The sequence below is a fragment of the Pipra filicauda genome, unplaced genomic scaffold (genome assembly GCF_003945595.2).
Source record: "Pipra filicauda isolate LSUMZ 115617 unplaced genomic scaffold, ASM394559v2 scaffold75_size2874737_pilon, whole genome shotgun sequence".
Lineage (NCBI taxonomy): Eukaryota > Metazoa > Chordata > Aves > Passeriformes > Pipridae > Pipra > Pipra filicauda.
The window spans coordinates 1,976,112-1,991,161 of record NW_024104931.1 but is presented as its reverse complement, the minus strand read 5'-3'; the positions used below and the strand labels follow the sequence as shown (position 1 = coordinate 1,991,161).

Below are 15,050 nucleotides of genomic sequence, written 5' to 3'. Positions count from 1 at the left end.
TGAAATCATTGAAGCTTATAAGAAATAGAGCTCGTCAAATAAAACTGACTCCTTATACTGATCAACTAGAATTAGAAACTGGTTGAAGACACAGCCAACACACATAGTATTTATACTACTAATGGGCATTTAACAGTGTGCCACATGGAAAACTGAAGGCATAATTATACAAAATTAACTGGCTTGTGTGAAATATATTGCAACTACAGTTTCTGAATTGTATACAGAGATCTATTAAGCACTATCTTCTATTCTTATTTTAAAAATGGTATAAAATTGGTTCTTGACTGTAACATTATTTAATATTGTTTTCAATAATTGAAACACAAAAGAAACAAAAATCTAACGATGACAAAGTTTCAAAGGAGAGAAGCAGAGAAAATTAAATGAATATGACTGGACACTTACTAAAACCAGTTTGCTTGTTTTCTGGCTGCAAACTGCATTCAAAGGAATGTGGAAACATACTTACAGGACAGGTGTTCACCAATCACAGAAGCAACAGGTCCAGGGATTATTTAGACTTCCTATCTGATGTCATGGCCAAGACTGCTACAAAAATGAGGTAGAACAACAGCAGGGAGGGTTGAAACTGTACAATTCTTTTAGCAATCCTGTTTTGCTATTAGTGTTCCAATTAAAAATGTATTTAAATTATTTTAAAGGATCCAAAAAGTGTCACAGATGAATAAAGGATCCAAAAGATTTGAGAGTTTATTTACTTACTTTAAAAAAGAAAGTTGAAGAATGACTTGTTCAGTTTGTAAATGCCTACAGTGAAAACAGCAACATCACAGCACGCACTTCAGTTTAGCAGACAAAAGGCAAAAGATCTGACAGCTTAATACTGAAAGATGACAAATTCAGGTTCAGTATAAGAGGCATGTTTTTAATAGTAAGTAATTACATTTTGAACAATTTGGGTGGATTCTTAATCTTAGGAGCTTTCAGATCAATGCAGGATGCTTCTAAAAACAGCTGTAGTTCAAACAAAAATTTGAGGAAGTCTTGGAAACTGCTCTCTGCAAGAGAGCAGACCGAACACATGGCATTTCCTTCTGCCTTCTGAATCAGATTACACTGGAACTGTTAAATTTGTCTCATGGACATACCTCAAAGGAAGTAGATTTAAGAAGGGAAGGGAAGTGGGTATGATCATTTTGGACATGTTGGACCATGCAATACAGTTGGGGCTATATGGCTGCATTACACTGCAGCCTTAAAAAAGCACCACCCAAGTACCACCTGAGTGTAAAATTGTGTTGATAGAGGCCCCACATTTCTGTACCAGAAATTATGAAAATGAAAGCAGTAACAGTATGCTATGTTCAATCTAGCAAATGCCAGAAATTCTGCAAGCCAGCAGATTGCTCAGCCCAAGCCTGCAAGGGTACTGCTCCTTTCAGACTGTTTGTGTCATGAGAAAGAAAAACAAGAGGGGTGCAACGCATCTGAAAGAAGCAGTTCACCTTTTCTGCCTCAGTGAAATAAAGGTGAACAGGCCTGACATGCTGCAGACAAGACTTTACGACATAAACAAAAAGGCAGTCAGAAGAGACAGATGTCTGCAACCTTTCTGCTTGAATTGTAACACATATCTTTATAAACACAAAATTTGTAAACACTGAGTTTCCAGTCTCAGGAAATTAAATTACTTCAACTGATGGCACTCCTTTTTGGATGTAAAGAAATGAGATTCAAGTTAATGCCTTGTCTAGTGCCAAGTAAAAGCTTTAACCGGAATCTCTTGTACCTTAGAACAAGATCTCATGCCACACGGCTGCTGGATCTTTTGGGTGTGATTGCCAAGTTCTCACTTTGAGAGTCATCTTTGAACAAAGCAAAGACCATATAAAGACAGCCACATTTTGAAGAAATGTGTTTCAGTGAAAAGCTGGTATACAGATTTAGCTGGAGAATGTTCTCCAAGAGAGACTGTAAAATTTTTCACTCAAGGAATTCTTTTAGTAGCCAAGATTCATACTTCACAATTTAGAACTTCTGCATACCCAACTGACAGAATTAAGATGCAGCGTAGGAGTTCACCCTGCACAGACGGTGAGCATAATGTACAGTCATCACAGAGACAACAGTTCAGAGATAGAAAAATCCTTTCAGGTTGTTCATGACAGATCTATGGCAATGGTCACCCACGACAACATATTTTTAGAGTTCTGTACAGCCCACTTGTACGCATGCTCCTCCCAGAGACCCTTTAATTCATACATACTTTTAAAGCTCACCTGACTCTCTTCAGCTAAGATACATCATAGTATCACTTTTGGATCTGCACTTTCCCACATGGGCAACACGCTGTTGTGGAGCTGTATTTAAAGTAGGCTTTGGAACCAAGGACTTTGCAGTTTAACAGCATTAAAACAGCCCACAAACTTTTCAAGTACATATTTTATTTCATTCATATTTCACAGTCTTTTTCTGTAAAGTTTTAGCAAAAAGGTCATGTTTTATAACAGAGTTCTTAGGCTATTGTATTCAGAGCTAGCAATGGACTTTGAAAGTACGGAAAATATTTACATTCCAAATAGAACAGTAGAATTTCAAAAAGACATAGCAAAAGTAATCAAAAATACCAACATTTATTAAAACATAATAGAAAAACAGCAGTCTGCCTGACCCATCAAGCTTCTTTGCCTGCTAGTTGTCAGGAGCAACTGAAGACGCAGCAGGCCACTCAACTGACTGTATAGACTGGGATAGCTGTCTTCAGCTAACCTGTTAATATGAAGATCAAAAAAATCTGTCAGTTCATTGCTTACAGCTTTCCAATCAGAGGCTAATGTCTCTGTTCAGATCTACTGTACCACTTCTAGATTCTGGCCAGAATCAGGACCTATTCTGGTCCTGATGTAGTCAACTAATTTTCTCAATGCATTTCCAAGCTAACCTATTTTATTACATTGTAGCCAAGAAAGGAAAGTCCTTATTGTTTAAAGCTTTAGGAGGGGTTCCAGGAATAAAGGCAGCTAAGAGAATCTGAACAGAATGGTACCTGATGATATATTTATCACCAGGGGTCTTCGACATACTATTTTTTTTTTTAATAGATGTTGCGTCAAGATTTGTCATTATCTAGGGATATGGTTCCTAAGGGACTCCAGATTTACACAGAAGAGTTCCAGAGTGAATTTTTCTAGTTCAGAAAATACTATTTAAGTCTGGACTGATGCCCAGTAGGAGATTTTTAACCAGCTGCTGGACTTTATTCACAGATTTATTGAATATATATTTATACAAATTACACCAGCTGAAAGGCCCATTAGCCGTAAGCACACCCACCTCAGCCCACCCTCAGTGCTGTCAGGGGAAAAAATACATGTGGTACTACGAAGATTATGAGAGATTTCCATCAGCTGAAGTCTCCCTAAGTCAGATGGCATTACCCTGCAAGGGAAGTTTTTAATTCCTTTTTACTCCATCAGAGCAGTGGAAATAGGACGGAGAAGAGGTCATCAGTAGACTAATTTTTCCTTATCTCTCAAACAGCTAAGATTGGACTTCATTTTTTCTGACTTCCTTTTATCTGTAGGTAGCCTGAGCCCATCACCTTGTTTTCTAGGACAGTCATTACTTAAAATACATATTCTGAACTTCAAATTCTCCTCTCCATTTAATAGGTAGAATAAGAACTTTAGGAAAAGTAGGAAAAATATCCTATGCTCTTCCTCATACCTCACATCTCTAGGTCTGTTATATATATCTGATCAATGGAACTGTCTCCTCTCCTTGTAAGAAGCTCAGAAGAAAAAAGCTCATCTTCTTTCATAAATGGCCTAAGGCACCATCACATCTATCCTGCCAAATGTCATTTGGTGCAGATATCACAACCGATAGACTGCATCCAGATTGGACATGTCCTACATTGTCACACTGCACTCTGCTGCTTTGCTGGCTTAGTTTCGGTATTGCTGGGCTGTGAGATCTGAGACATCCTAGTATCACAACTACAGCAGGTATATTTAAAAAAATACATGACAGAACAGTCTATGAACACTTTTAATCAATTCCCACATACTGTACCAGTCTTCAGCAGGTGAGCAAGATCCCATGAATGGCGTGGCTACTAGTTTTCTACAGCTCCACTAGGGCAAACCGTACTACAATATTTCTCTCTACGCCCATGGCTAGTACAAATAAGACTCACGTGCTTCCTCTTTGTAAGACGTGTACAGCATTTCTTTTCATCAGTGTAAAAAGGGTGAAATCCCCTATGAGAGAGAAGTCCCTTACAATTTCTCTAATGCACCTATTTGAGGAAGACTACAAAAGCATTCTCTACAGTCTTCTGCAATATTGACACCCAGAGGCATCAGAAAATGAAAAGGTCTACTCACAAATTAGCAAGACATCCACTGTAGTTTCAAGTTTCTTTTTTAAAAATCTGAAACAGATCACAGAAGTAATCAAAGCATCAAAATACCCAGTCACCTAGATGGCACACTGAAATTATTGTCACACGGAAAGGAATATATCATAGATATATTTAATGTTCTTAGACAAAGCCATTCTCAGTTTTCTACACAGACCACTCTGGAAAAAACCCTTCAGACTGGAGGGAGTGACATAGTAAAGCGTATACATAAACTGAAAAGAAATAAATATCTGTAAAACAGCTCTTCTAACGTGACTACTGTGGATCTCCACTAGCAAGATATCTTAGGCCAATATCTTACGCACACAGTAGTGTTACCTATATCTCAAGCAGGCTAGGAACGATATAAATCTATGCGGAGGAAAAAATGTTCTGCAGTTTGTTGGGTTTTTTGAAGTTCAGGCTTAGGTGGATAAAATTTTTAGGGAGTTTATCCAAGCTGACACATCCCCACCCCTACTACATGCACCTGATTTCTCTAAATAAAAAAAAAAAGAGATGGAAGGGGATGGGAGAAGGACTTCACCACAGACCATTACGCTCCTCTCATTTCACCTCTCTTTTTTTATACTTGGAAACCTGATTTCGCAGAAGAAAATGGGCTTTATAAAGATATACATATCACGTAATATGCAATTAGTCTTGTCAAATTAATCCTGGTGAATATCTTCCTTGTCCTTTTTTTTTTATATCACTGCAGCTGTTAATATGAATGTTTAATCTGTCAGCTACTGAGAAAATGCAAAGCCACCATCCTTGTACGCTTCTTACCATTAATGCACATGGCTTTGGAACAAACGCTTCCAGTGCAAGCCTTGTGATTTTTATTCACTCCAACCGTACAGATCAAAATCTAAAGTATACTCATCAAAACATGCCATTTCACTTGGGTCCTAAGACACTCATCACCTTACCAAAGACTGCAATGAATACAGAATGGCTCTTCACCACAACCAGATTTCCACTAATTCTAATGAATTAAAACCCCAAAGCCAGCCTCTCTGCTACCAGAAAAGACAGCAACAACCTGAAGGTACCACCCCACCAACATTGTTTCCTCTCCTCATACCAACCCCCTTTGCCTACTTGGCATTGATGATGGCCCAACAGTGGGGCCTGTTCTGCTGTTGCACTCTCAGAACTGACTATCTGAAGATGGGAATAGGAAGATGCTTGCAGAATACTGCAAATGACTGTCTTTTCACTGCAAGAATGGGAACGTGCCAGCAGAGCACATCCACGCTTCTCGAGTCCAAGGAATTATACAGAGTTAGCATGGAGTTCAAGTCACACTGCAGTACTAAGTACCCATTCTGTCAAGAACCCACCATACTATTCCAGTCCCACAGCTGGCCCTGAAGACAAATTGTTAATGGCAATGTGACTTTGCAAGTCTTGGACTCAAAAAACGCTCAAGTAAAAGTTTGAGACAGGAAAAAGGAGGCACAGAAATAAGTTGACCAACAGCTATGCAGCTTTTTACTACATGTTGGGATATGTGGGGTCTTCGAGGTTGCTATCAGCTTTGTCAGACCCTGTTAGAGAGGCTTCTAGCTCTGCCCATGACTGTGGAGCATTGTTCTTTATTGCCTCTATGAAAAGTTGTGTTTGGTGCTTCAGCCGGTCCAGCTCAGCCTGAGTCACCTGGTTCTGATGAATGAGCTCCTTGGTCTTTAAAGTGATCTCCAGCAATCCCGACCTGCGTAGCACAACAAGCGTATTCTGAAAGCGTCTGCACCTGCTTTGTTGCTGCAAGAGCAGCTCAGGGGTAGTGCAAATCTCTTCTGGTATCAGTGGGGGGCTCCACACTGCAGACTGCATTGTAGTCTGTGATGCACCCTCACTCTCATGAAGGGTGCACTTTGCTGCCTGCAGAGTTCCAAAAGGCAAAAGGGGAGTCAAACCTGGCACTTTCTGAGTGTCACTGGAAACATGATGAAAACCAGAAACAGCTGACAGTTTTCCACTTGTCACCAGAGCTGAAGAACTTTGCTGGTTAGAATCCTGAGGGGTCTTAAAGCTAACTGGTAGGTGGGGAAAAGGACTAGTAGGCAAGCCTGTGCTCATCAATACAGAAGAAGTCTCCATCTTAGGTGCTTCTGTGCAGAGTCGTTTATGGCAAGTGGTTTCCTGACATTCTTCTAGATCAAAGGAGTGATCTCTTTTGCAGGGTTGTGGTGCTATTTTGGGATAAGAATTCAGGATGGGCAAGTAATTAGTGGAGTCACTTCTCTTTTTCCCAACAGGGTGAGGATTAATGGGAGGTGGGATTGATGGACGAAGAAACACTAGCTGTGGCTGAGCTGGAATCACTTCAAAGGATGGCTGCACAGTCCAAGACTGTAGCTGTGATGAACTCCCCTGAGAAGTGAAACAGGGAAAAAACAGAAATCTTACAAAAGCATTGTAAAAGAGGATCAAAAAAGTCTTAAATGAAACAGGTAGACTGTGACATTTCTCCATATTTGATATATATTGTCCAATTAATGTGTTCTGAACAGTTTTCCATCAAACTCATCCTTCTTCTTCTCTGACAACAGGGCATAACACTGGAATCAAAGTTGTAATCCATAATCCTTTTACTATGCAACAGCAGATATATTTAAAAACAATTCAATCTGAATTTATACATTTTCCTAAAGAAGGATTACACCACATATTTAAATTGTTCATGTAAAAGTTCAATGCAGACTTGGAGTCAAACAACAAGTGCACAGAAAAGTTGAAAAATAATTAAGCTATGTAGTTATGAAATATATTAAGAGTCAAGGAAAGACTGCACAGACATTTTAGGAATAATTCAGACCCCCTGTGTTGAAAGGTAGCAACTCAAATCTTGTTGATTCTATTCTTATAGCAAGCTTTTGAAATGGTTACTTAAAATAGACAACAGCTGTTCAGTAAGTCTTGCAATCTTAATCACAATACACGGTTTCAATAAATTTAAAAACATGAAGTAGAAAAAAAAATGCTGAATATCAACCAATGCAAGCAAAAAAGCCTGCTGTAAGCCCAGAGGAGTTTAACTTCATACCTCTGGTGAAACAGTGCACTCCAATAAACCTTAAAAGCATTATATTTCAAGAAAAATGCCCATGTTTTTACTCCCTCCCACAAGCTATAGTCTGGAATATAGGGGTATACATCCATTTTTACAAGATATTACCTCTTTTTCCTCCAACACATTACTACAGATCTTCATGAGATCCTCTGGCCAAAAACATGCCTGCTTTTCTCCAAAGATATCAAATGGTCTTCTAATATATTTAAGTCATCACCACTACAATTATACTAATATAATATTGTCAGGTGCTTTTTCAGTTCTTTACAACCTGGAACACAACTGGCATGCTTGCTGAAGGAACAATTTTTAGCTACCACAAATACATTTTATTATTTTTAGTACTATACTGAGTCATCTGAAATCCATATCCTTTCCACCAGTCTCATAAATTTTAAATGCTTATATGCTTTGACAAAGTCCCTTTCCCCAATTAATGATCTGAACTTACCAAAAACAGATACTATCCAGTGATTACGACACTGAGACTTGAAGATAACATTCAATTACCTACTCTGACACAATGTTTCTTCAGTTCAGTGGGTCCTTACGGAACAGGGATACAGAAATACTAGCTGTAAAATTAAATATTACTACCATAACAGAGAAAATAGGACATACAAAAGAGAAGTATGTGGAGATGTTAGGAGTAAGGAAGCATATAAACACTGTGGCTATACATACACAGGACAGAACACGTAGCCTTAAGGAGCAAGGGTTTGGAGTCAGAAGTGGTCATGTCCTGCACAACTGTACAGCACCCACACAGCAGAGCCCCGGAATCATTGAGGCCAAAAGAGCTGTGGTAACTCTTTATCTTGTTCTTGGGTTTCTTCCTATCTCTTATCTACTTTATTCTCCTTTTCCTTCTCATATTGCACTCTGCTCTTGTTCTCCTACTCAAAATCTTATTTTCAGTAGAGGAGGACACCTTTATTTTACTAATTCTGCAAATTGTTGTGGGTTTTGTTGGGGTTTTTTAATGAAAGCTATGGAAGATAACATCCTGTTTAAAAAGCCTTCCTATTTATTAAGGACTTTTACAAGACTGACAGAAACCTTGACACAAGTAGCACTGTGTCTTCAAGAATTGATCCCTGCTTGATTTTTATTTTGTTTTTAGTAACATTGTTGTTAGCTGTTTATATTCTGAAATTGGGCCAGCAGGTAACCATCATTGTGCAGGATCACAGTGGTTCCAAGACAGAAGGACGATGCTGACTGAAATTGAAACTGGAACAAATAAACAGCAGTAACTGGATGCTGCCTTTTTTTCTTTTTTTTTTGGTCTAGCGTGCCCAACTGAGTGCAGTGCTGAAAAGACCATATTAAAAAGACAGCCAACATGACTATCTGAGATCACCAGGCATAATGAAAAAAGAGAAAAAGACACTTCATTATTATTCTGACCTAGACTTGTTGCTTTTGATTATTGTAGTAAACATTTTTCAATTTAACATTATTGTCCTTAATCATACATAATTAGCCTTAGATGTTATGACACACTGCTCAAGAGAACCAAGTGGTAATTTTATCTACCTCCAACACTTCCTTGCCAAATTCTGTCTTTGCTACACTACCAGGGTTTTTTTAATATATATGTGGTTGGGGTTTTTTTTATATATATATAAAGCTACTTATTATTAGCTGCTTCTGCTAACTGTTCACAACACAACCTGGAGCTTAACATTAGACTGCCACTGCAATCAGTGCTTAATTTTTGAGCTCTGGGCCAAAGCCTATCAACCTTTAGTGAAGCTTGGCCTATTCCCTACTATAAGTAACTTAAGAATTTGTTAACATAGTACTTTGTCCACACATCTAGGAACACGACTAAATATTGAAATTGTTTCTTGTCAAGATAAGGTACAATGCTCAGAGAACAGAATCATCTCCCCTACAAATGCATGATCTGCTAAATACTAACAGAAACCCATATTTGTATGTATTGTGTATCACAATGAGACACAGTGTTTAATAGGTCTTGCTTGCTGTCATAACAGATTCAGTAAAAAAAAGAATCTGGATCTATATTACTTTTTCCCCTTCTCATTGTATTCTCAGAAGTATTCTAATAAAAAAAAAAAAAAAGAACTTTTGCTCTGTTTCAAAAATGAGTGTGTACAGAGCAAGAGTTCTAATAACAGGACAGTACTTGGAGCTCCTGTATCTTCTATTAAAATGTAAAATTAGAGGTCTCACAGATGTGCTGGAGGAAGTACACATTACAAAATACTGGAGAACATAAATAAGGAATATAATTGTTGCAATGTGAGTCATCACATGCAATTAAGGGAAACAACTACTAAACTACAAGTATCACAGCTAACTTCAGGTAAGGATTTAATTTTTTGCATTTATAACATTCTGGATTAGTGTTTCCCACTGCATATAGGGAAGGTTCCCTTATAGGACCTAAGAACAAGGAAACAAACCTATCATCCTACTTCACCATCTTTATTGAATGAAAAAGACAACAGCAGTTTTCAAAAGCAAATCACCCATTTCTGTTTAATCTTTGGTGCTATTTACATAACATTGTTAAGGATGTATTTTGGGAGGATTCCTTTAAGACAAAGAGGTTTAGTAGATATAGCAGAGCTTCTCCATCTCACTTTTTTTTTCCATCTTAGTGATTCTAGCCTGCCCCTCAAAAGAGCAGACTGTCACATCAGAACTTAAGTACCAGTTACTTTCCTGCAACAATGCAAAATCTTTTTGAAAGGAAAAGTATTTTTTAAAAAAAAATTAAGAGCATGGAATAGTTTTCAATATATTATTTCTTCCCTACCTGCTTAACTAACACATTTTTCATTACGACCATAGGAGAAAGTGCAGGAAAGGAGCTGCTTGTGGTCCTCGGGCATTGCCAAGGTCCATCCTCTGCATTCCAACACAACGTATTCAGCACATCCTCAGAGTCCGTCTGCTCCATAGCACTTGGGCACTCTGAACTTCCATCTGCCAGATGTAGAATTCAGCTGTTAGTTGTTTCCCATGCAACATGCTTACTACTTCCTTTCGACCAAGTCACAAAGAACAATAAAGTTTAGATCTGTAATATCAACAAAATGAGAGCTGCTGTGACAGCTGTCAAATAGCCTTTAATAAAAGGCTTTATATTTCAGGTCAGTTCTCATAGACACATCTTCTCCCCAAAAAATCTACGACTTTTTGTTCTTTTGTATTTAGTCTCCAAGGGACTGCACGCTGTCATGAAGGCTGCTCTAAAAAACTGGTACAGAAAAGAACTACAGGCTCCAGCATTGCCATATCCATTGTTTGTGCTGCAGGCATTTTGTGTCTTGAAATTTTCTATCTAAAAACCCAGTACAGGAGATATCTCTCAAAAAAGCTTTTTTTTTTCCTCTCCTTTAAAGGTCATCTTTGCAGTTTTGTTGACTATTAAAATGGCACACTGTGTCTACATTTTACTGATGTTATAACAATTACTCTCTGGTTTATCAGGCTCTACTGACAATCTGGTCAGCCCATAAGACACATTAGGCAGCATAATCCAACAGTTCCTTCATCACTGCAAAGAACAAAAAGTAATTTTGCCATCCTCACTTCTAGACTTTCTAGTCTGAGATTCTTCCATTAATTTTTTTACTAGTCACATTTTAAATTCCCATGCCATTCAAATTCACAGGATGAACTTTATAACTAGATAAAGTTCCACTCCAAAAGACTTCGGTGGTAGGATGATTGCAGATGAAACCTATCTTGCATAGAAAAGCCCTCCCGGTAATGAGACACAAACTGAAAGGGGTTAGTCAGATTTATCAAACATCACCAATAAAAGCAAAGCCTGAGCAAGATAACACACAAAAAAGTTAACACAGTGGTTTTCCAAACCTGAGTATCCAGAGTCTTTGTCAGATTCAGCTGCCGCCATGCTGAGGCGATGGTTGAAGCTCTTCATTTCCATCACTTTGCCCAGTAGTTCCTCAAGGGTCTCAGGAGATGACTGTTTTGCCTGAGTGCTTCCATAGTGCCAAGGGCAGTTTTTAATGCCTTTTCCATCGAGGAACTACAAAAACAATTAAGAACAAAGAAAGACTTTCTCTGAATCTAAAGAAAGCTCCATTAGCATAAGACAACAACGGTGGCCATGTTTCTCAATAAGGAAATCAGGTTATGAAAGGTTTGCTGTATCTGTAGAGCCATCTATAGAATTCTATTAAACTCTCTGCCTCACATTTGCCATGTTTATCACACATTTAGAGTAGAAGATAAAATTGCCAATAAAACAAGTTTATTCCCAGCAAAACTCTCTAAACTACGCATGTTTAATAACACATTACGGAGTAGAAAAGGTAGGCAATAGTTCTTTGCGTCAACTGACACTTTGTAGACTCTTCTGAACTTAAGTTTTACACCTGCCTTCAGATGATTTTTCAAGTTTCAGGAAAGTTTTCATGAGCCAATCTTTCAGTCCCTTGCATCAACTACAAAAGAACAATATCATAGTAGGCATGGCTTTGAATCTTTTAGGATAGGCTAAAGATGCCAAAATAACAAAGGCATAGGAAGGAATAAACTAATTGAAATAAAAATATGGTACATGTATTTTAAGTTTTTAAAAAATCTTTACTGAATGCCATCAACTAATCAAAGGTATTTTAGAAGTACTGAAGACATGGATGCAGCTGAAGGGGCAGAATGCACCCATCTTATTCAGCTCCTTTCTTCAGGGGCTAAGCAAGGCAGAGTACAGGGCAGCCAGTCTTACTCAATTACCTGAAACAGGACCATTTCATATTGAAAATTTCTGAGTAAAGTCCAGAGTAGATTCACCTGGAGAGCACAATACATCAGTAATTTCTAACTCCATTATGAATTCTGTTGGACAAGCTAAAAATTCCTTACTGCACACACAAAACTTGGCAAATAGGAACGTCATTTCTATATCTGCTAAAAAGGTAATGCCTAAATCTATATAGTTCAGTAACATGGGTAACCAAGATAAAACAGCAAATACAAAGTGTATGGTTGTTATCTGTAACTAAAACAATGTCCCTCTGAGTCAAGTAGGACAGTTGCATGTCCTTTTACTCTGCCAGTGAGCTAACTAGAGACTTCAAGAAATACCTCAAAGTACTGAAAGAATGAAACACAGATCAAAAACTGATGTATTAGACATCTCTTCAGCCCCAAAAAGCAAAACAAACTAAAAACTAAAGGCTATTCATAAACAAGATTTATATCAAGAATTATAATTACTCAAGCCATATTTATCCTACAAAAACTTTGATGTCCCAAGGACTGAATCCCAAAACAAGACAGATGTGCTGAGTGAAGCCCATACAACAAATACAGCTAAATCTGGAAAACTGTGGTTTTGTTAACAGTCTGATTCACTCACAAGAGTAAAGTAAGTCATCAGAGAAAGGAAACTTAAATAAGTTATCAGTGAACATGCTGGGGGCTAAAGAAATCCATACTGCTAGAAGTGCGACACGTAACATACCTGCAGTGCACTCCTAGGAGAGATATGGCCTTAGAAATGCCCTCTTCTTCCTGCACCCAGAATGAAAGGCTGAAACTAAAAGCTACGAAAATCAGAATAATGCAGTAACATAATGGCCTCCCATACTACATACTTGTCACAACCTTCAGCTGCTTCCTGAGAGTAGGCAGCTTCTAATAAGACAGAGTTTCAGGTTCTCTGAAAGAAGGTAACTGAGAGTTTGGCTAACAGGAAACTGACATAACGAAGTGCAGAAATTACTTCTAATGTTATTTGTAGAAATTATTTTCCTATAAAGTAACCATTTGAAGTTATGTCTCATGTTAAAGCTTTGTATTTAAATTATAAAAACAGGAACTCAGGAGTCTGCATCATAGTCAGGCTAGCAGTCCATCAGCAGCAGTATCCAGTGGAAGCTGCTTCAAATGACATTGCAGCAGATATTCTGGAACAATTTACACTGAAATGCAAGTTTCTTCTTAAGGTCCTGCCAACTGGTTGTTAGAACTGTGCTCCAAAATCTCAAGCCTCGGCAGCTACAGTAATGAATTCTGAAATGGTAAGACGCCTGTCTATATAACTACAAGAACGATGGAATAATGGCCAGCAGAAGAGATTTTCCTCAAGTAGCTATTTGCATAGTCTTTACTTTCAGTTTTCAGTCACACCTGCCTGCCTGCTAACAGGTATGGAGCAAACACGATTATGTAAGAGCAACCTAGATGCCATCCCTGGAATGGAAGACGTGCTTTAAGTCCTCAATCCGTGTTCTCACTACTTAGTCCTTTCCAAAACACCCCAAACCAAAACTAGAAACAGAAGGATAGAAATAAGTAAAGTAAGAACACCTCATCTGCCAGCTTTGCATGAAGGGAAGTTTGGGAAGGGCTGGCACATCTTTTTCTCTTATGGAACAAACCAAAACAACAAAACCACAACCCAAAATAAACAAACCAGAAGCGCCGCTCTCCCGAAACGCGGGCGTGCGATCCCTCCTGCCCGTGCCCGAACCAGAGCCGCCCCCCGGCCCGGCGGGAGGGAGCTCCGCCGCGCACCGCCCGAGCTACCAGGCACCCCGCCGCCGCCCAGGGCCGTCCCCGCGCTGAGTCCACCCGACCGCCCCTCCGCCCACACGCCAGGCCCGGGCCCCGGGGAACCCCGAAGCCCTACGGCGTGAGGAGAGCCCGCGCAGGCGGACCGAGCCACGGGGCTGCCGGGCGCGGGCCGCCGCCCCGCCACACGGCAAAGCGCATCAACACATCCCAGCACGGCCCCCGGGCCCCGCGGCCGCCCCTCACCTGGGCGCGGGGCCGCCACAGTTCCGCCGCGTCGCGCATGCGCCGCATCCGCCCCGGGCACGCCCCGCCCGGACGAGCCGCCGCGGAAGGGGCGCGCATGCGCACAGCGGGGCCGGTGTGCCAGGGCTCCATGGTGGCCGTTTCCTGCGCTGGAGCTCTGAGGGGGCCGGGCAGCGCCATCTGAGCCAGGAGTTTGGGATGATGCGGGACTTCCCGAATGCTGTGCAAATGAGTACGATTGATCTTGACGCAGAAGTTTAGAATTCCATGAATGCGAGATGAAACGCTGACAGCCACTTAAAATATGAGGAAAGCAGCATCAAAGAAGTCCAGAAGCTTTTCACTCGTCTCAAAGAGGGGAAACATGGCGAAAGGAGTCATCATAAAATCAATTAGGTTCTGAGATCATTGACTCCAACCTATGACCAAACACCGCCCTGTCAATTAGACCATGGCAATAAGTGCCCTGTGCAGTCTTTCCTTCAACATCTCCAGCGACGGTGACTCCACAACCTCCTTGGGCAGCCCATTCCAATATCTAGTCACCCTTTCTGTGAAAAAATTCCTTCTAATGTCCAACCTAAACCTCCCCTGGCACAGCATAAGACTATCTCCTCTCATTCTGTCGCTGGTTGCCTGTGAGAAGAGACTGACACCCCCCTGGCTACAACCTCCTTTCAGGTAGTTGTAGAGAGTGATAAGGTCTCCCCTGAGCCTCCTCCAGGTTAAAGAACCCCAGCTCCCTCAGCTGCTCCTCATAGGACTTGTGCTCCAGACCCTTCACCAGATTCGTTGCCTGGCTCTGAACACACTCTAGCACCTCAATGT

At 40.0% G+C, this 15,050-nt stretch overlaps 1 protein-coding gene across 4 annotated transcripts; it reads right to left on the bottom strand.

Moving 5' to 3' along the window:
- Positions 1-2,388: 2,388 nt before the first annotated feature.
- On the bottom strand, positions 2,389-14,262 carry CIPC (CLOCK interacting pacemaker). Of its 4 annotated transcripts, XM_027720084.2 has the most exons (5): positions 13,879-14,168; positions 12,195-12,999; positions 11,310-11,484; positions 10,243-10,412; positions 2,389-6,751 (listed from the first exon to the last, which is right to left on the bottom strand). In XM_027720084.2, the coding sequence occupies exons 2-5, from the start codon at positions 12,267-12,269 to the stop codon at positions 5,873-5,875; spliced, it is 1,299 nt and encodes a 432-aa protein (XP_027575885.1). In that variant the 5' UTR covers positions 12,270-12,999; positions 13,879-14,168; the 3' UTR covers positions 2,389-5,872. The 4 variants fall into 4 exon arrangements, with proteins under 4 accessions (XP_027575885.1, XP_027575886.2, XP_039245611.1 ...); XM_027720085.2 differs by lacking the exons at positions 12,195-12,999; positions 13,879-14,168 and adding an exon at positions 14,223-14,262; XM_039389677.1 differs by having other exon boundaries at positions 12,925-14,163.
- Between the last annotated feature and the right edge of the window lie 788 nt (positions 14,263-15,050).